Below are 22,162 nucleotides of genomic sequence, written 5' to 3' on the forward strand. Positions count from 1 at the left end.
AGATGCGAAGTATTTTCTCCTACAGCTTTGTCAAAGGAGTTCATTTCCTGTTTTGATATGGCGACCTTTAGTAGCGAAAGGAGACAAGACGAGTTGCTGGAGTTTTCAGACCACAGTAGCGGAGATGACAACACATCTGTAGTAGTAAAGATATGTGCGCAGGAGGTAGTTGATTTCAGCTCACAATATGGAGGAGAGACAAGACTTTCGTATTCTGCAGTGAACTTAGCTGGCAAACCAAACATTTACCCGAATTACGGTGACTTTACCCAAGCATGCGTATTTGTGAGTCATTTACTTCTTTCGTTTGTCAACGTTTTATAAGCCACTTTATCTATTTCGTCTTCTGCTCTCCTTGGGGTTGGTTGGTTTGGCTGTAAAATACTTCCACCAAGAGATCGAGAGGGATAATGGAGAGAGGAGGAAATCGGAGTACCCATCGAAAATCGCAATTATTGTTCTTGACGGCGGTATACTTGATATCCATAAATAATGGTTGTGTAAGCTAGAAGCTGGATATGTTGTTATATTGGTAGCTTGCGCCATTGTAATAGGTTTTTTTGAACTCTTACACTTATATAAGCTAATTATACTGAAAGGTATGGCAGGGAAGTGGAAATCAAGCAATGTGTTTAAGAGAGACACACTTTTGTGTAAGGATTGTGTTTTCAAGTCTTTTTAAAATAGGATTTTATTCATTGAGAGTACACTTGTATAGACTAATTTTCAAGTATCACTATAAGTAAAATATAATTCAGACCTAATACCTAAATCTCACTACACACTTGGTCTAGTGCATGTCAATTGCAAATGTAAATTTTTTGACACAAAGATATCAGAAATGCCATAGGTCATTTAAATGTAAGATAGATAAGGCATCTATCTAACTTGTTAGTAGACAGCGTAAATAATAATAAGTACTTGTTTAAACTTTTCTGCTTGAAGATTTTCTGAGACTTGAAAACATTGCATCAGATGTGCTTTTTCATCCACCCAGAGGACTTATGGATTATGGTGGAAACTTGCACCTTCAGCCCCTAAACCCTATAAAAAGAAGTTCTCTTCTTTTTATAGTGAAGATTACATAGGTGAGTTCAAAATGACTATTTACTACACTTCTTGTTCGGAAATCAGATTTTTTAATTTCAGTCTCCCTGTGTCAATCTCTCTCTTTTTTGTTTCTTTGTCTTTCTCTCTTTTTTTCTGTCTTTCCTTGTATCATATCTGTCTCTAATCTTTTTATAAAATTCTTTTTAAAACTCAACTTTTGCTTTTAGCAGAAAAGCTATGGCTTTGGACAGAATAAGATGAATGGATTGAAAAAGGAAAGATAATTCATAGAGATTTAGTAATAAGGACTGAGTATCTTGTTATATACACTTATTGCTAGAAAAGATTGTCTGGATTTAAATTTAAAACAAAATTCTATTTTCTTAAGTTCTGAAGCACTTGCCAGAGAATAAAAATGTGTTTGTGTGCATTTATTTGTGTGTACATGCCTATGCATACATGTGTGTGAACATGAATGTATGGATGTGTGTATGCATATGTTTGCATTTGTGCAGTTAACTTCATTTTGAAATGTAATTTACATCTGAATTAAATTGGAAAATACTTTTTTCAGCTCTATCTGGTACATTCCTACTTTGAACTGCCATTATAACACACATAATAAAGTGGTGTTTTGAATGCATGTGCTTATTTTGAACACCTTGCAATACCTAACATGTCAAAGAAAGTGATGTGACCTTAAGATACAGTGGTGTACTCGTCAATAAGGATTTAGGTTCAGGCCTTTTGTCTGGCACTTTACAATTTTTAAATTTTCTGTATCTGTTATGGAAAATGATTTTAAGTTGATTTTTTTTTTTATTTTTATAAAAATTTGCATTGTTTTGAATTATTTCCCTTCCAGTGGTATCATTTGAGGAACGGTTGTACCCAGTGGCTGTTAAAATTTATGAAACATATAACCCTGGTGCTGTTGTGAAGATTCTTGCTGCAGATTCTCTGAGTGGCACAAGTGTTGATACTGGTAAAACAAGGTAAAAGAAAACATTTGTTTTTTATTGAGCATAAAGGGTTAAAACTTTTTATGACACATTTTACTTAGAAATTGTTTTGGAGATAAGAAACAATGCCCATCATTTTTTAAATATCTTTTTAGGGACATATGTGCCAGCATTAGTACTTTTAAGACCTTGGCATTATTATGTAATAATATAGTATATATTACTAAAATATAGTAACTTGACAGGATTTCAGAATAGTAGATTTCTTATTGAATAGATCAGTTTCTAATCATAATTACTATATATTTTGTTTTTTCTTCTTAGATGGTTAACATTATGGTCTGGTAAGCCTGTTGAAACACCTCAGCGAGCAAGGATATTTTCTCCACCTTTACAAAAAATTGATTCTCCTATCAAGTGAGTCATTTAATGAGCACCTTGAATCATCCAGTAAAGATTAAAACTATAACCTCCACTTTTTCATTTTAACTTTGTAATATAATTGTTTACATTATAATGAACTGGTATTTTAGAATGATAATAATGTACATGTACTGTGGGTGCGTGTGGAGGTTAAAGGCAGTGCACACTTGTGCTTTTACATTTTCTTCGTGAATATTTGCAGCATGCTGAGACTGGAGCTCTGCCACCAGCTGATGCATTATTACACAGAGCTGGACTGTGTGGTTCTCTGTGGTACAAAACAAAGACTTTTCTCTGAAGGAACTGAGACTCAAAAACTTCCCCAGTTCAAACCTTTCATGCAAGACCACAGTGATGCTGTTGCAGATGACTTGAAGGCCTTAACGCTAAATGACTTTAAGGAGATAAGCCACCTCCCAGGGGAAGCTTGTTCAGGACTGTTTGAAATTTTACCAGTGAGTATAATTTTGTAGATTACTACAGCAGTGCCCCTTATATGAATTGATAATTTGTTCCAAGACCTACTATGGTTTTATGAAACCACAGGCCATACCTAATGCTTTATATAAAATAGCAACTTGAAGAGCAAGCGTACTAGAAGCAGAATGGAGGTAAGGTCTATGGGAAAGCATGGACTAAATGAGCATTATTACCTTCCTATTTATGTAGTTTTATTATTATTCACATTAATAATTGAAGCATGAAGAATGGTGATGAAGGATTTTTCTAGCAATATTATATTTTATGAGTTTTGAATCCTGGCTGGAATTTTTCATATATCTGAAATTACTTCCTAAAAGAGAAAAATCTAGCTCAAACATTTAAAATATCTTGATGCTCTTTATTACAAATGAATATTTGAATCTTGGTAATTAGCATATATTTATTTTCAGGCAGAAGTTGTTCTGCTAATCCTGAGCTATTTGGACATCTTGTCATTGTGTACGCTGGCCCAGACATGCAGGTTAGGGACACAACAATTTTACAAGTATTTAGGGAGTTGAGTAAATTCTAGCAGTTGTAAGCCCATCAATACTTTTTAAAAAGTAAATAGTGGTGATGGTGAAGATTTCAGTAGTTCTGTTATTCTCTGACAGATTTGAGTTGAAAAAGCTCATGTTCTCATCTGAAACAGAGGTGTACATTGTGCACAAAGGATATTTCACTCTTTGACCTATACTGTGTATTTATGTTTGTACATTAACCCTTTTGGCACAATAGGCCACGATTATTGCCGGAGAAGCACGGGGAAGGCGATTCTCATTGCTTTTATCGCAAAGTTCAAGCTTTCTCCTTTCCAAAATTGTATAGGTTTCTTGTCTAATGTTTATCTGAGAGCAGCAATAATAAAAAAAAAATTCACCCACTGTCGTCTTCACAGTCTGCCAGTTATCAGCCGGTCTTTGTAATACTTATACTTTTATGCAGTGCTTAAAGGGTTAAATATGAAGACAGTGATTGTTTTAAATAGCACTGTCTATGCAGCTTCACCTGTTTAAAGAGCTTTCAAGTATATTGTCCTTTACAGGCTGCTGCGGGACCAATGCTATGACCACATTCTTTACATAGAACTGGACCTTCAGCCCGTGTGGCATTTGGTATGATTTTTCAGAACAGATGTAAATTTTTTTTCACTGTTCATCATTGATTATATTCTCCTTCTGTCCATTTTTTTGGTCTCTCTTGTCCTTGATGCCATAAACATGACATTCATAAACTTCATTTACTACTAATAATATTTTTATGCTTCATTTCCCCACATTAAAGTAGGTGTAGGTCACTTTACAAAATCACAACATGCTAAATGACCAAACCATAACAACAAATATACAGAGACACTGCAAAAGTTTTCCATCATTATAACAAGTATTAAATATCAAAAAGCATACTGTCTTGCTTATTTATTATAGACAAGGCTTACTCTGTTCACCCATTTGTTTCGTTCAATTATAAAAGACCTTTTCTTTGCATGTATAGCTTCTGTTGCTTACATGCAGTTAAACACAAACACCAACTAAGTTCTCTTGCTTGTCCTATCACCCTAATAATTCTTATTTCCTCACTCTCTTACGCACACACACATATGAATGCATGCATTAATAAGTATAAGGAGTTTTTACATGCTAATGTCTTCTTCATCAGGTTTGTAATTCAACTCTCCTGGGCTTAGCAAAACGGTGCCAGTACTTACAGAGATTAAATCTCTCTTGGTGTGGTAAGGCTGCTGCCATTTCTAACACGTGTTTTGGCAGGTTTGTGACTAGTTTTCTATAGCCTGTTAAATTTGCTGTAGGCTATGAAATTCAAATTATTACTGTTATAGGTGATTAATTAGCTAGTGTAATTTCCTTAATCCTTTGAATTAGTACTTTGTATATGCATTGTTTTTGTAGCAATGGTTTGTTTGACGGGGTGGGGGTGCTATCCCCACGCCCGACCCTCCTCCTTTTTCAGTCGGGCTTGGGACCGTCCTTAACCCTGCATATTAGTTAGTTAGAAGGCCTAACTAACTAATATGCATTTATGTGTGTATGCATTCCAACATGCTTGCTGATGCATGTTTTTACTTGTCATGTGAAGTAAATTTTAGTAGTTTAAATGATAATATCTACTTCATGTCAAAAATTATTCTTTTGTACAAATTCTTATATTTAATGTCATTTTACACTTTAATCCACACCTGTGAACACACCATTAATATACATATAAATAAGATACAAGAAATAAAAATATAATAAGTTAGATGAGAGAAGATAGAATTAGAAGAGAAAAACAATTAACAAATTTCTTCACACTTTATTTCAGATTTCTGCAGGACTCCCAGAGTCAACTTACTTCTATTCAGCTAAATTGTTGTCCCTTTGTAAACAGTGAAACTCTGAGGCTTCTTGCAACCTATTGTCAGGATCTGAGAGGTAATCGCAAAAAAAAGTATAATTTTAAATGTAGATGATCTAAAATACTAGATTCATTAGTACTTGACATCACTCGTCATTCTATTAATGCTATGATGGTAACCTTTGTTTCAAGTTTTGCTGTGATCACATTAACATCAGATGTTTTACATGATGATGTACTAAATCCTACCTATATCTGTTTTCAGTAGGAGCCAAGAGTTAGCCACATACTAGTCCACACTCTAGCAATGTTTTGTTCTAAATGCTTTCCCATAAACTTGTTGATGTTCAGATTCTTTTTTTTTTTCTTAATTTTGCATCAATGTTTTGTCCCGGCAGATACTGTCAGGACACTATTTGATGCCATAAATAACACTGTTTGATGTGCTTTACACAGTTGCTGCTTGTTTTGTAATTATCTTTTTTCTGTTCCCACATATATTTTAGTGGGTTTTTTTATTGACTTTATATGCCAATGTTTCATTATAAAAATTTGTAAATGCGTGATGCAGAAATCTTTTTAACTCTCGAAATTCTTCGCATCCTCAGAAAAAACAGTAAATTTCATTTTGCAGAGATTGATTTGAGCAGCTGTGAACAAGTGGACAGTATTGCAGCCTTACAGCTCATGCTGTTTAAGAAATTAGATCGTCTAAATCTTTATAGAACTAATATTGACCTCCACTCCATTACCTGTGTCATCAGGTAAGTTTGGAGAACACCAGTCATCATGTTGTCTTTAAGCTGGCGAAGATGACTTGATCATCCAGTATGTAACCTGAAGTGAACTCAGAGAATTGAAAAGAATTAAAAAGGTCTAAAGACAAGGAAAACAAGTACAAACAGCAGGCCCTTTTTTCCATCATGTGAAAGTATACCTAGTGCTATGTTTATATGTGGTCTTTTAAAATAGAAGGTGCATGCAGGCATGCATACATGGCAGATGTATAGTTGTTGGAAGCAAAATAGTGTATCATCTTGGTGTCAAGTGTAACACAGTCTATTTTGCTAAGTGTGCTTTTAGTGGTTTAGTCAGACTTGTAGGTTGTTAAAAATTATGGAAACCTTCTCTTCCTGTTTGATTATGTGAGATAAGTGTGGCATCAGGTGTACAGGCTAGATCTTGGCAGAGTAGAGGCTTTGAACATTTTTCTGCTCTTGTGTTTCTATACCGCAGGTCATGTCCAGAGATTCAGCATATTAACCTTGGATCTTGTTCAAGAATCTCTAACTATACAGAAGTGGCCTTTGAGCTTGGAAATCATTGTCCGTAAGTTTATTATTCAGTATGTTTGGCATGTTTTTGTGTTTTTTAACACATTTAAGTCAATCATTCATAAATGTAGTACACTTTAATAAGACAGGCTTAAGTGATGAGCCTTGCCACTCCAACACGGCTGTCTCGATAAGTAGTACTGGTGGAGCAGCATAACTGTGGTCAGCTGGTATCAGTGAAGGAATAAAGAAATGAATTAGTGAAGTTACAAATGGAATCTTGATAAATTGATAATTATAAAAAGTATCTGTGTAATTCTTTTTCATTTTGTTGCTGTATGCTGTTTTCAAACAGAATTCTGTCAAGACTGTAAAATTGATGGAAAAATACAATCTGTTATTTCTCAGTGATTGTAAAACTAACCTGATGATCTTATTACAAGACTGGCTATTTGTCAGTGATTCTACAACTGTTTTTGAGACCGCCATCCTTGATTATATTGTTTGTGTTTTTCATTTTAGTCAAGCACATTGAGCCTGCCTCTAACAGCTGGGAAACATGCTATACAATCATCATATTATTAGTTGCAATTGCTACCTCCTAGATTTTTTTTTCAGGAAACTAAAGACTTTAGACTTCTGGAGAGCAAGATTTCTCACAGATGATGGACTTATTCATTTAGCTAATAAATGCCCTCTACTGGAAGAACTTGACCTTGGCTGGTGGTAAGTTCTAATTTAGAGACAGAGGTATCTGGTACTGTAGTAGAACAGTCAAGATTTGTATCCTATATATTTCAATCAAGGAATTATGGATATATCTTTTTTTTAAAAAAAAAAGAAAAGATATGATTTGACTATGGAAATTGTGTTGGAAGTTTTATTTAACTGTTCCCATCATAAAGCTAGTTCAGCAAATTTCCTATAAATAAAGGAATACATGTATTGAGTGCATGCATGTTTGTGCAAACGTTTGCAAACATGCTTGTGTATACACAGTCACACATGCTGTTTTCCAACTCATCAATTGTTCTTTCAATAAAGTGAGAAAATTTATTATAGCGCAGATCAACTAGGCTCAGATCACGACTGATATAAACACTTTATTTTAATAAAGTTTGAATCTGTTTTCATGGTGTATTTTTTTTTTTTCAGTTTATATAAGAAATTCTTTTGTACTCTTTCTCAGCACAGAACTGAGGTCTCAGAGTGGCTGTTTTATAAAACTTGCAGAAAGGTGTAAACATCTGAAAAAGCTTTTTGTTACAGCAAACAGGTAGGCTGGTAACAGAAGAAGATAAGAATTGGCTTACTAGCCAAGTGACATTGCACTAGGAATTTGACTTGATGATGGTTGCCATTAGTAATTACCGATCACACACCCATACTTGCAGATTCTACTGCTTCCCTGTTGTTTATATACACAGTGTACATTATTTTAGTCATCTCAACAAGCACAGAACAAAAGAAAGAATAATCAGGCCTATTATCGTATCACCATGTTTTCTGGTGCCATCTTAGACCAATATTGAATAAAGTTAATTTATTTAAAAAAACTAAGTGTAAACTGTTTCATTGATTCACAGGATGAAATCTCATAGATTTGGTTTATCTGATAGAAATTAATGCGTCAAAGAAATAAAAAGGCAAATTTTGGTTTGGTTTTTTTTTATTATTATTATTCCTTCTAATACAAAAGAAAGCAGTTCACTGTGGAATTGATTAGTTCTGTAATATTTACAATGATAATTCTAGTTGCAGCTGAAGAAACTAAAATAAAGATGTAATAGGAACATTGCCCTTTGTGCAGGACTGTGTGTGACCTTGACATTCTTGCCCTTGCAAAAAACAGTCATTGTCTACAACAGCTGGACATTCTTGGAACTCGAGAGGTGACCTGTCAGGCAGCAGAGAAGTATGTCTCTTTACCTTACTGGTCATATCCTTCAGTGTCTTGTTAATGACATCCAAATAACACAAAGAAAATACTAGTCATGATAAGAATAGTAAAGTACTTATGTAAAGCATTTCTCCACTTAGCATTGAACTCTATGCTTTAAAACACAAGACAGCATGAGAAAGAAATAGGAGGACCATTGCAGACTACAAAAACAAAGGGGAGTGGTGGAGAAGAGACAGTCAACTAGTGGAGGTATACCAGATAAAATTGGGTCTTAGGGCTAGCCTGATAGCTTTGTACAAACCTATAGAAGCAAGGCATTCTAGATGAGGAGTTGCATCCAAATATGCCTCATCTGATGCTTTGTAACAAACCCCTTGATCCTATGCTGGCGCTATGCATTTGTCAGACTGGCTTACTTGTCCATGAACAAATGTGTGTGTACATATGCAAGCAATGCCCCTACCACACCCATGTGTGAGTGCAGAGAGTGAAGGACATTTAAAATGTATTCATATTCTTCTAATGAAAATTTCAGAAACGTTTGTCAGAACTTGTGTTTTCAGTTGAATCTCTAATTTCTGCATTGGTTCTTTTATATGTTTGGGCATCTGACAAAGTAATATCATTTTAGGATCTTTTGTTAAGTGATATATTTTGTTCCTGCAGATTATTGGAAAGCTGCAAAGAGCTCATCATGCTCGATGTTTCTTTTTGCGCGAGCATCTCTGAGAATATTGTGCAGTTGTGGAGGAAGCAGTTTCCCCATGTTAATTTCAAAAAGAGTTTCCAGAACTCTTGACAAGTAAGAAAAAACATGGTAGGATAAAGTGCTTTTTATGTGAAAGCAATCATGTGATAACTGGTGCTATGCAATCAATCTGTATTATGTTAATGACAAGTTTAACAGTAAGTAGCAAATGCTTGGTGGTGATCTCTGATTATGTGTTTTTTCCAATTTTGTACTCTTTTACAGTTTACAAGTTGGTGTTATTAAACATTTTTGGGAATTAAATGTGTTATAGGGGACAGCAGTGTTAGAGAGTTTAAACAGATATCTTGTTATGTTTTAGAGTAAATATGAACTCATCAAGTGTGCACAGATTCCTAGTATGGTAAGTGTGCAAAATGCCCATAAATGAGTTGCCTAAGCATCTGTATATCATTTTTCATAATGTTCAGATGGGCATTAGAGGCAGTTTTACAAATGGAGGAAGACATAAAAACCCTTTAGCAAGCTAGCACTGAAAAAGTCAACAAATGATCTGTCAGAAATTGTGATATGCTATAGTATTCACACCTTCACACAAACATGGCTCAAGTACACTTTAAGAGGTGTACATATACACTTGTCAGCTTAAAGGGTAATTTAAAATAAAACAATAGTATGTTATCTTGGAGCTATGCATTATATTTTTATATGTTGAATATTTCATTATCCACTGTATATGACACTAAAATATTTATTACTAATAACTTTCTCACTTCCATTCATTCTGCCCTTTCTCATCAGTTACATTAACACCATATAAGTATATATTACATACAGTTTTCTGTAGCATGCTATCTGTAGTTAACACAAGGCTTATTATACTGTGTGTCTTTCATAAGATAGAAATGAGTATTTCAATTCTCTCCTTTTTATTACAGAATGATATTCCTTATACAAGACATATTTGTTATTTTAAAACATGGCATATGTCGGTAGGAGGATCTTTAATTATTTTTTATTATTACAATTGTGGCATTCTTGTGATAACAAATAGTAGAGATACAAAGAATGCCAACTCCATGGAAGATTTATCATCTGCATGTGATACTGTGATTTAAAAGCATCATTTCTGGCAGCTGGCCTCAACACTACAGCAATTTCCTGTGTCATCATAGTCCTTGAGATATTGTGAAATTGCAGATGACTTGGCTGTAATTTATATTACACTCAGATTGTTGATGGATGAGACAGTCATAACTGTGCATTGTATTATGTTCAAAAATTGTCACCATGTCATTTTCACTGATTCTTGCTATGCTTATGCTGTCATTGTTTAGAAGGAAATCAACTACATGTAATGGTGTTCTTTTTGCAACAGAAACATTAATATTTGAAGATGTACATCTGAACCTGAAATTACCCCAAGCAACTTAAACATTTCTAGAGATTTGATTCTAACATTATTACGTATATTATGTACTTTATGGACATGTCTATCTCTAAACATAAAGTTGTGTGATTCGATTTTGATCCCAATGTGCAGTTGCTAAACAGCAATAAATAGTAAAAATGTAAACAACACAATTTTTCCTTAATCATCATCATTCATCCATCCCTTGACTGATACTATTGCTGATCACCAGTCAAGCTGGCCTGCGGTATAGGTCATGGAGCTAGACACAGCATCTGACAAGCTTTGGTCTGTCTTGAGCGGTGTTAAACAAGACCTTCACGTTCGTCATCAAGTTTTGATGAACTTTTCTCCATTGACCTCACCGTGGACCTCGTTGCACTGTGCCCTGGGGAATGGAGGTTCATGCACTTTGTGGTAGTTCACTGCTATGAGAAGAGTTTGCTGTTATCCCCCGAGGGTGGAGACCACCCTTTGTTGGTCTTATGTTCCATGTAGGAGATTCAGAGAACTTGCTTACGCACTTGGTTTCGAATGATATCATTCGCTGTTTGGTATCAGCAAGCAGAGTTCACGTATCACAACGAATATCAGGATAGGGAGTACATAGATGGGATTTCTACCACCTGTCCTTGGTGGTAGATCTTTTGCTGTTGCCTCGCTAATTCTGATGTAAATGTCTGCCGTCCATTTATCCAACTACTTGAAGCTGTTTCCCTCTTGGAGCTGTACTCCACGCCAGATGGTGTTGATCACGAGTATGTTGGTCAGTGCTGGTCTCTATCCAGCATGCCCTGTTTGTAAGGTCACGCACAACAGTTTTCAGCCTGTTTGCAAACCTGTTTACCTATCATCTCTGTAAACCTACACTTCTGTTGCTTTGAAGCTTTTCCAGACGATGATTAATGCGCATGCGTTCTGAGTTTGTCAGAAAGTTTAATATTGACCATTGATGACTTTTTCTGTCATTTGTATGTGTAACTCGGGCAAGAAAATAGTTTGAGGCTTATGGTTAACATAAGATTTGAAAGTATAGAATTTTAGGTTTTTTTGTATAATTGCAAATTTTTGCTGCCACATTTTGTTTGTACAATGCCATACTCGCTGCTGCCATTCACGGAATATCTTTGTGCATATCATCCTAAGTTATAAAAATTCTTCAAATGAGTCTAGTAGGAAAGAAACATAAAAGTTTTCAAGAGAAAAGTAAACGTTTGTTATTTTGCATGTACGTATGTGGATGGACGAAGAGAAAAAGAACCAAAGAGAGAATGATTTCACTGTTTTCACTCGTCTATTTTCTGTTTAGGGACAAAAAGCTTGGTCTTTTACACAATCAGCATGTAAACGTGCATACTTCTAAAATATACATAAATGATTAAAAGTTAAGTATGGTTATGCTCATAGTCTTTTCTTGCGTTCAAATATTAGAATTTTGTGCAAGCATTATTCATTTTCTTCATCGTTGGTACTGCCGCATGATGATACCTCACGTTGATCTGCAGCAAATATTGTTCTTGAAAAGCCTTTTATATGCATTTCGGTACTCCGTGTTTTTCCAGGTGTACACAGCAAAGTTTAGCAAAGAATTTGCGTAAGTAGGCATTATAAGTAGATCCAAAATGATATCATTGTACTCTTGTGCTGTATCAAAGAACATTAAGTAAACCACTAACGGAAGCCAGGAGAGGGTAAAGAAAAGGTTGATAACGACGAACATTGCAACATTCGTGGTTTTCTTCACGTTAATGTCTTTTTGAGGGATGCTCTGAGCTTCAGGCGGCTTGAAGGGTTTGGATCCGGTTCTGGCTTGAATGGGGTCTTTTACATGACTTGCCGAGGCAAGTCCTGTGAGTTTCTCAATTTTCTCTGTAGCCAACAGAATGTTAACTTTCGTGGATTCAACTTCTAAGTGGTCAGCACTTGGTGAGGCAAAATCTGGTTGAAGTGTTTTGCCACTGACGTCTTGAAGCACCGACTTCACTTGAAGTGATGCATCACCATTCCCACCCCCATTAGGAAAAAAGGCAACTGGCTTAAGTTCAAGCTGGCATTTTACACAAGAGACTGGATCCTCACGAGCCTCAGGACGATGGTTAGTAGCAAACACCCTTGGCTTTGGCGTCTCTACGTTGTCTTTGTCGGTGGTGTAGCCATCTTGTGGACTGTGGTTGGACCGCCGTGTGCAAGATGGCGCGTATTCGACGTTGCTGGCTGCGAACGACGACAGCGATCCGAAGGTAGCACGCAGTGGCCACCACGAACTGTAAGAGGAGCAACGTGTTTAGCATGATTTTGAAGTCAGTCCTAGCTAGCAATGCATTCGGCCTACACTCACCTTCCGAAGACTTGTTCAGCAAGGGAAAGATGCAACCGTACAGAGCCGACCAGCACCAGATTGTCAAGATGGTTGCCTTTGTGAACTCTCGCTCACAAACCGTCGGTAGAAAAAAGGATACACGATGTAGCACATGCGGTCTAGCGCGATGGCCAGCATGGTGGAATTGCAAACAGTGGCCCAGCTGAGCTAACAATCTCGGCTGATGTACACAGGGCATAGTTTCTGTCTATGAACGCTTTTGTTTCTGGTATAAACAAACAAGCCACCCACACTAGCGAAATACCGGCTAAAGTATCTGCAACTGCTAAATTGACCACGTAAAGATTGGCCTGCGGTTGGTCACTGTGACGTAGTTGGGGGGTGCGCAGAACGACCACGATGGTCAGCAGGTTGACGACCATGACCGCCAGACCTACCAGCAGGATGGCCGCTGCTATAAGGGCGTTGTCCAGGCTGAATTCCATCGAGTTTGAATAGAGACTCAACCGATCGGCTTTTTTTTCTGAGTAAGGCAGCTCAGCAGGTAACGTGGTTGAAGTGTTCACTGGGTAGCACAGAGCATCTTAGTGTCTCACTGAGGGTGTGGACTGCGATCTTCGCATGTTGCCTCGCAGTGGAATGACAGCATCGGTGGAAAACATTTTACCGCTATCCAGCAGACGGCACTGCTACTGCCCCTTGAGATTATCTTCACACGCACTGAAGATTAAATATATACTAATGTTAGGTCGATTTCTCACAACAAGTCTGCAAATACCGATCTGTTAGCCTAATTCCCTGCGAGAGTTCATCAAAACCATCAGATGAGGGATGTGCGCACATCCGCAGTGTTGCCATTCATCAGGAGAAAGAGACTGTATTACTAGAAAGAGACTGTTTTACTATATAGAGACTGTATTGAGATAAAGTTTCGTAATGTGAACTTCGTAACCTTACTGAGCTGAAAAACAATGATGACGATGACTTTAATGGTGATTTCCTCATAAAATATCGTTCATCATTCCCTTTTATATAACATTAAAAGTACAGTTTGATGGTTTTGTTCAAATAGCCTGATGGTATGCCATTCTGTTTGTTTATTAAAATAAATTTGGAACAAATAACATCACAACCAGCAGTAAATTACACAAGTATTTTATGAAGAACAAATAATCGACAAATCTTCATTGGATATTTTATTTTATCGGGTTTTATTTTCTAGATTGCTGTGTTTGTGCTGTTTAATTGTTATAGCAATAACAAATAACAGCGTTTGACGCATGGGAAGGGAAAACTGCACGTGCTCATTCTAGCTTTTTGTTTGTTTGTTTTGTTTAAAGTTCACGTCAGTGACCCATATGACATTTTGCATGTACATGTATTGTCCATTTGTTCTTTTTGTTTCTACATCAACTTCCCGGTTGAGGACAGGAACAGTCTGACTAGAGCTGTACACACGTGTACTGAGAGCACCTAAAGTGGTCTTCACATTGTCTAACATTGTCAAAAATCACCGCAATTCTACGAGCTGATAGGTGTGTGTGTGTCTGTGGGCACCTCCGTCAGGTCTGTCAGACCACCGACTGTTTGCCAGATGCACATACTCCCCTTGGAGTCAGTAACAAGCGAAAAGAAACATACATAGACACATAGATTTGTTTATCCTGATTTCAATGATACCAAAAGAATTTAGTTTTTCATTTATCGTAGATACCAGAAAATCACATATTAAGTTTGTCTCATAAACACGCAGTGAATGAAATTAATAAAAAGCCTCTTATAGGCTTTCCGGTACTCAATATTTTTCCAAGTGTACACGGCAAAGTTTAGCAAAGAATTTGCGAAAACAGGCATTTCTATTGCAGCAATAGTTTCTTCGTCATTATCCAATCCTTTGTCAAAGAAAATGGAATAAATCACAAACGGAAACCAACTGACCGAAAACAGGATGTTTACAGCCACAAACATACCAACATTTTGACTGTTCTTCGAGTTCCTGTCATTCTGAGGGACGCAGCAAGTGACAGGAGGCTTAGAGACTCTGACTTGAAGACTTTGGTGTACAGGGCCAGTCTCTGGACCACCAGCATGTAAACATAAAGAGTTTGTAGCCAAGGAAACGTCAACATCAACTGACTGAGCAGCTACGTGGTCAATGCCGTTAACGTGAGAACGTGATTGGAACTCTACGTCACTACTGTCCTGACAATGTGGACCTGCCTGAAGTGTGTCACCATGGTTACTTGGATCTTGAACAGTTGGGACAGTTTGAGGTTGAAGGTGAACATTCTCCTGAGCTTCTTCTGCAGACATATGCTTATCAGATATACCTACACTTGTCTTCGGCCTCACCTGTTTGTCTTCAGCAGGAGCATGGTTATCATTGCACAAGACCTCATTCTCTTTCGAACTGATATTCGCCTTCACTTGTGACATGGTCCTAATTCGACGCTTCTGATTTCGGACAACACAGGCGATCCATATGTAGCATGCACCCGATACGAAAAACTCGAAAAGCAGCGAAATATTTAGAATGATCCTTTCATATGCATTTCCTCCTGCAAAAATCTTACAGTCCCCTGTTAAAAATCTTTTTTGGAAGACTCTAGTTGTGGAACTAATAATTACAGATGAACACCAAATTGTAAATATCAATGCCTTGGTGAACCTGTCACTTACGAAGCGCTCGTAGAAGAAAGGATACACGATGTAACACAGGCGGTCCAGCGCAATGGCCAGCATGGTGACATGGGATACAGAGATAAAGACAGTGTAAACAATCGCTCCTGAGATACACAACACGTAGCTGCTGTTGATGATGGCTCTGGCCTCCGGTATGAAGAGACAGGCCATCCACACCAACGCCGCTCCAACTAGAAGGTCGGCTACTGCCAGACTCAACACATACATATTGGCCTGCCACTGGTCACTGTGACGTAGTTGCGGCGTCCTCAGGACGACCACGATGGTCAACAAGTTGACTGCAATGACCAGCAGACCTATCATTAATAACACCGCTGCTATCAACGTCTTGTCCAGTATGGTTGCCATGGAGCTGGAAAGTAATGGCTCTGGATTCGAAACAGTTTTGTCAACACAGTGATCGGAAGATAGCTCAATGTAAGTAGTTTGCACACAGTGTTTCTTCAGTTGTTCTGCAATGTCTACACGTGACCTGACAGTGCAACGGTGGTGACAATCAGTGGAAAACACTTTACCGTTATCCAACGGACGGTCCTGCTGCAGGTCCTTGAGATCATCTTCCCCGCGTGCTGCAGCTTAAATAGAAATTACATCAGATCGATTTGTGACAACAGGCCAGCAAACACTGAACCATTTCTGCCGTTAGCATGCGCGAAAGCTAACCTAAACTGTTTGGATAAGAGAGATGGGATAACAAATACATTTAGAGATATTAACTTTATAATATGTGCCTCAAAACTCCCAAATTTGAAAGATTTATTAAAGATTTGAAAAATGCTTATGTTTTCGAAGGCTCTCTCTACGTGTGCCTACAGAACTTCACGTGCACCAACTACGCGAGACAACCCCACACAGCCAACATATACTGGACGTCACATGCACACACAAGTTCCACTATCAATAGCACCACAACAGCTGAAAGAAGACAAAGCACAGCAAATATCATAAATTAATCGGCAAGCCAAACTTACAGTTCAAAAGAATTAAAGTCTCTCTCTCTCTCACACACACACACATAAATATACACCTTGTCGTGGCAGGTAGAGTATTTAGATTATTCTGGTGTACCTTTTGTTCAGTGAAAGTCCACGTGTTCTCCCTCGATGCATGTCAAATCTGGTAACATTTGGAAAATATTTCGAAATCGTCCAAAAATTCATGTGAAATGAAACAAGCGCCATCCCGCGCCCCCCCCCCCCCCCCCCAAACACATACACTTTTTTGTTTCTTTTCCTTTACCACCCACATAAGAGTTGAGAAACTAAATTAGACCTACGAAACTAAATATTACAGAAAGAAGGAAGAGAATAAGAAAAGGGTTTGCCTACAGCACCCGAAAACTGCTTGGAAATAAAGGAAATGTGTAAAAGTTCACGACACTTCACAAGAAGACTATGAAATCAATAAAAGAAAGAAAAGCAAAAGGTTTGCCTACAGCACCCGGTGTTCCGCCGGCAAGCAGGCAGCACCCCCACCCCACCTCCCCTCTACCTTGACCAAGCAAGACAAGCATAGCCAGGAGAGCCCCACGCACGCCCCCAAGAAGCGCATCAACGCAGCTCCCGAGGGGCTCTGTGCCTAAAAGGACTTACATCGACAACGTAACGACAGACACAGAACCCAGCAAACGCAGCAAGGAGACGCGCCACCGCCCGGAGGACGACGCCTCTTTGATCGACGATGACGACACTATGTGGCAATAACATGTGTTACCTGTGCCGAAAGTGCCCCTCATTCAGCACGAAAACAACGATGGAGATTTCATAGGCAGACCTGCGCACCTGTGTTCCTCACTTTGGATAACGCCGCCACCGCACCTGTGGACAATAACTCTACTTGGCCTAGACGCCAACAACGACCCCTGCCTTCGATGACTGATGCTACAACCTGTGTGTTCCTCACTTTGGATAATGCCGCCACAGCACCTGTGTGGACAATAACTCTATTTGGCCTAGACGCCAACAACGACCAATGCCTTCGATGACCGATGCTACAACCTCCAACCTCGCAGTGAGTACCTTCCACACCCATTACTAGAACACCACGCACCTCGGAGCGACCTGATGGGAACGACAGCAGCAACAGCGCGAGAGGAGGAAATCCTCCTCTCCACACCCCACGCACCTCGAAAAAAGAATATGTGAAAGCAACGAATGAACAATGACTTTTCGAAACCCAGATTTCAAATAAGTGAAAGGAACTCTTGTTTTTGACACTTGTACATTCTTGTTAATATTTTGTTTACCCTTGTTTTTAATGTTTGAATAAACAAACATGGAAAAAAAATCTGTTCTTATCAGCTTAATATCTGATGGGTCCTCGCATAGGACCAAACAGCAGGGCACCGCGTACTGCTGCTAAGGCCGCCTCTGAAAAATATACAGAAAACTATGAATAGATGAAATCAGTAGAAATCGACGGAAGAAAAGCAAAAGGTTTGCCTACAGCACCCGGTGTTCCCAGGCGGTCACCCATCCAAGTACTAACCGGGCCCGACGTTGCTTAACTTCGGTGATCGGACGAGAACCGGTGTGTTCAACGTGGTATGGCCGTAGGCGAGGAAAGCAGCATTACAAAGCTTTATAAAACAGCCGCACACTCACTGACAGAGACTATAGCAGTGAAGGATCAGAATTTACAAGTATATCCAGATCAAGGTTAGGTGAGCCAGTACGACCAACGTAGTCAACAACAACTTCGCCAGACACCTGCTCTACTCCCCGACCAACACGTACGATGACGTAAGATCAATGGAGACAGCAACCGGCGCACTTTGTCACGAACTAATACTATCGCTATATCCGTTCATAGTTAGTTGCAAAGCTAGCGAGGGACTCACTCACTCGTGTTGTTTCCCTTGTGTCGCTCGGAGAAGACAGCTGCAGTTTTAACCCCTGAACGTTGCTCCGCTATTTCGTAGTGACAACGTAGCTGCAGAAATACGGTAAATCTTTGAAGATAGTATTTGCAGTCAGAATATCATGCAATTTCTTAAAAGCATGGCGACTTTCTACATTGAAAGCTACTTAAATGGCATGCTAGTTTGCCAAACCCGAATGTGACGGAAAGCCAGACGATACTGTCATGAATGTCTGGCACATTCTAGTTATCGCTTCTCGGCCTTTTGGCTAAGATCAAAGTGTAGTATCTGTTCTTATCAGCTTAATATCTGATACGTCCTCCATTGGGGGACTTCGATATTAAACTGATATTTGAAACATGACGGACTGTTAGGGGCTTGCTCCACCTCTGTCACGGGTCGGCCTGGAATTGCAGTACCTCCAGGATCGGCCCACTCTCCTCCTGGAGAGTAATCATAATCAATGTCAAACTAGGAACCTCTTTGGTGAACGATGCAGGGTGACGACTGCTAACTAGCCTGTCACCACCCATACAGTGAGGCTTGACTTCCTTCCACAGAGAAAAAGTTCATTTTCTTGATGATCAACTTCGGCACTATATATACACTGTAACAACAGGAACTGGCAACTGATATTCCGTAAATCTATACATCTGCAATGTTCTTCCACACTTACAAATTCTCTTCAATCACAAACAAAACACAGCTCAAGTCTCCACTTCGGGACAGACGTTATGCTACTCTAAATGACGCTGTCTGTGGGCACGAGCGACCTCAACTTTCCTGGGCCACACACATGCTCCAATCAAATACCAATAAAAACGGAACAACTCACAACAAAACAAAGCATAAACTCTTCAAATATTTTATGGCATCTGCCAGGCCCATTAGTACGTGGCTAGTACGCCAGGCCCAAACACTCAACGGCGCAGCAGACTGCGCCTATAACCACAAACATTACTCATTAATTATCCATATATTTTAAAGAAAAAGAAAAGGAAAAAGTCAGCATACAAACATCCTCAGATGCACAAAAATACGAATACTACACCTTTCTAGGAAAACGTACCCTCCACTCCTCCTCTGCACGTAGTGTGTCGGCACTCGCCGTGTTTCTCTGCATGGAAAGTGAAGCTCTGACCGGCAACAGTCTATCCCCTTTTTCTAAAATAAATAAATAAATAAGTAAATAAATAAATAAATAATAAAAACTCTGTTAGACATTCAGCAGGTGGGCTCAGCCACCATCGATGATCACACGAGTTGTTAGCCTATGACGTAGAAAGAATATATCGTGTAAAAAAAAAATGTTTGGAGAGAAGCACAATAGAGGCTGAACAGTGGTATGGTCATTTTAAGACAGTACTTGAAGCTAGCGAGATAATCCATTCCAAACATACTACAAGAAGATGCGAACTTGGATTAACGTGTAACTAAAATTGAGGTTGTACAAGCCTAAAAGTCATATATTTAATATTAAAAAAAAAAACTTACACACACACAAAACCAAAAACCAAACCAAAAAACTAAAAAATGGTTTATGACAATAATTATGCTTACATATAGATGGTAATGGAGGCCCGCGATAGGAGATTCTTGTGGTACGGTAGGCAGCCTACACTTACGGCTCTCGGCCCTCGCATAGGACCAAACAGCAGAGCACCACGTACTGCTGCTAAGGCCGCCTCTGAAAAATATACAGAAAACTATGAATAGATGAAATCAGTAGAAATCGACGGAAGAAAAGCAAAAGGTTTGCCTACAGCACCCGGTGTTCCCAGGCGGTCACCCATCCAAGTACTAACCGGGCCCGACGTTGTTAAGCAAATGGATTGAAAAACCAAACAGGAAAGTTATTTAGCAACGAAGCTGTAAAATAAATTTCAGCTGTCTAAACCGCGTTCCCTCTAGAGATGAGAAATGCCACCATTTTGGAGTCGTTACAAGTTGCATTCTGGGCAGTACAGTAGTTATAATTGGAATGAGAAATACACTCGGCGTGAGACAAATTAAAAAGTTTGGAACTTCTTGAAATAGTTTTGGATTATTATCTATGTTTTTAATTTGTTGACGCAGAACACTCGGCTGCAGACGTCGAAGAATTGTTTCTTCTTACACCTTGCCTCTCTATTGTGGTGATGAAAATGCTGACCAGATTAATAGAACTAGAAAATTCGATAGTTTAAATATTTGTTCTTGACAATGAATGGCAGTGACTGGTTATCATCGCCGTATTTGTGAGCTTAAATTCTTATTGACACAAAAGTCTCCTCTATCGTTTTCATGGAGATAAAACACGCAAAATGCCTTTGGGAGTGTGGGCGGTCGTGATTGTGGTGGTGTTTGAGGTTACATGTTTGCATGGCTTTTGAAATGCCTTTTTGTTTATGGAGAATAAACAGAGCACAATTATGTTGTAAGTTTATTTAGTATTAATTTCCTAGGGTGAACTTTCAGGCATAAATCAAGGGAGGTGGCAATTAACATCTCGATTATGTCAAAACAAAGTCATTAATTAGATATAAAGACAAGCAACAAAATGAAAGTTCGTCTCATAGACACGCAGTCAATGAAAGAAAAAAAAGCCTCTTACAGGTTTTTCAGTACTCAATATTTTTCCAGGTGTACACAACAAAGTTCAGCAAACAGTTTATGAAAACATATATTAGTGCAGCTACAGTCCCTTCGTGATTTGTCAAAGAAAATTGAGTGTACAACAAACGGAAACCAGCTGAAAGAAAACAGGATGTAAACCCCGAATATGCAACATTAATAAAGATTTGAAAAAAAGTGTATGTTTTAAGTTATAAGCAAATGGATTGAAAAAAACTCAAAAGCTATTAATGAAGGATATTTTTTTCAGCTGTCTGAAACTCAAGCCTCCTGTTTAGAGACATTGAATCCTTTTTCAGTGGTTAGAGTAAAACTTAGAACCTATCTTTACCACATCGACTTTGAAAGTTCTTTACACCATACATTGATGTCGATGTTTCATCAGAGTACAGTAGTTCTCGACAGTACAGTCATCGTAACACCAGAAGTCTTTAACACATTCATGAACTGTGAGTCCACAAATGGTCCCTGCACAGGCAGTAGCCAGACTTAAACATCATTCCTACATCTTTTTCTAGTGAGTCATCCCTCCTGGTCCCTTGCACCCACTGCTTGCAGCATAAGAGACAAAACCGCCATCAGAACAGTGATGCAGGTGCATGTGCACTCTATCTCTTCGTTCGTTCAATTACCAAAACAAATGTCAACAAGAAATCACTAGCTTCACACAAACTACAAAATAAATCCATATCTATCAGAAAATTGATCAACCTACCAAAATTATGACATCTATGATCACTTTTGGACAACGCATATGTACACAATCGTGAAAACGAACTGTGGCAGACGACATCGTTCAGCATCGATAAAACACATCAAACAATTTTTGTGTCTAAACAGAAAGTATTGTAAAAATAATCATGTGGTAGCCTTTTGTGCAGTGAATGGCGTTACACGAGTCACAACCCTGCAGTTCGACATTTCGCTTTAGCCGCGTGGCGCTAGGTGGCGCTCGCTTCGCTGTCACCGTGCAAAATCCAGTGCAACATCTTGTAGTATTTACCATCTTTTTTCTAACTTTAGGCCGGACGAATTCCTACTTTTGTTCATTTAAATTCCCGTCACAGCCAAACACAAACTTTTTTCCTTCCATCAG

General features: G+C 38.5%; 1 protein-coding gene and 2 non-coding genes across 3 annotated transcripts; 2 read left to right on the forward strand and 1 right to left on the reverse strand.

The window, feature by feature from the left end:
- Window positions 1-57: 57 nt before the first annotated feature.
- Window positions 58-11,476, forward strand: LOC112565072 (F-box/LRR-repeat protein 4-like). Its single transcript, XM_025240325.1, has 15 exons — window positions 58-285; window positions 998-1,088; window positions 1,916-2,045; window positions 2,337-2,429; window positions 2,638-2,890; window positions 3,329-3,399; window positions 3,964-4,033; window positions 4,578-4,687; window positions 5,241-5,350; window positions 5,908-6,037; window positions 6,510-6,602; window positions 7,166-7,273; window positions 7,737-7,823; window positions 8,358-8,462; window positions 9,117-11,476. The coding sequence occupies exons 1-15, from the start codon at window positions 58-60 to the stop codon at window positions 9,247-9,249; spliced, it is 1,812 nt and encodes a 603-aa protein (XP_025096110.1). The 3' UTR covers window positions 9,250-11,476.
- A 6,555-nt stretch (window positions 11,477-18,031) lies between these two features.
- Window positions 18,032-18,150, reverse strand: LOC112565474. The gene has a single exon (XR_003099423.1). It is a non-coding gene; the product is annotated as a 5S ribosomal RNA (ribosomal RNA).
- Window positions 18,151-18,701: 551 nt separating this feature from the next.
- LOC112565470 lies at window positions 18,702-18,894 on the forward strand. The gene has a single exon (XR_003099419.1). It is a non-coding gene; the product is annotated as a U2 spliceosomal RNA (small nuclear RNA).
- The last annotated feature ends 3,268 nt before the right edge of the window (window positions 18,895-22,162 follow it).

This window comes from Pomacea canaliculata, linkage group LG5 (assembly GCF_003073045.1).
Source record: "Pomacea canaliculata isolate SZHN2017 linkage group LG5, ASM307304v1, whole genome shotgun sequence".
NCBI lineage: Eukaryota > Metazoa > Mollusca > Gastropoda > Architaenioglossa > Ampullariidae > Pomacea > Pomacea canaliculata.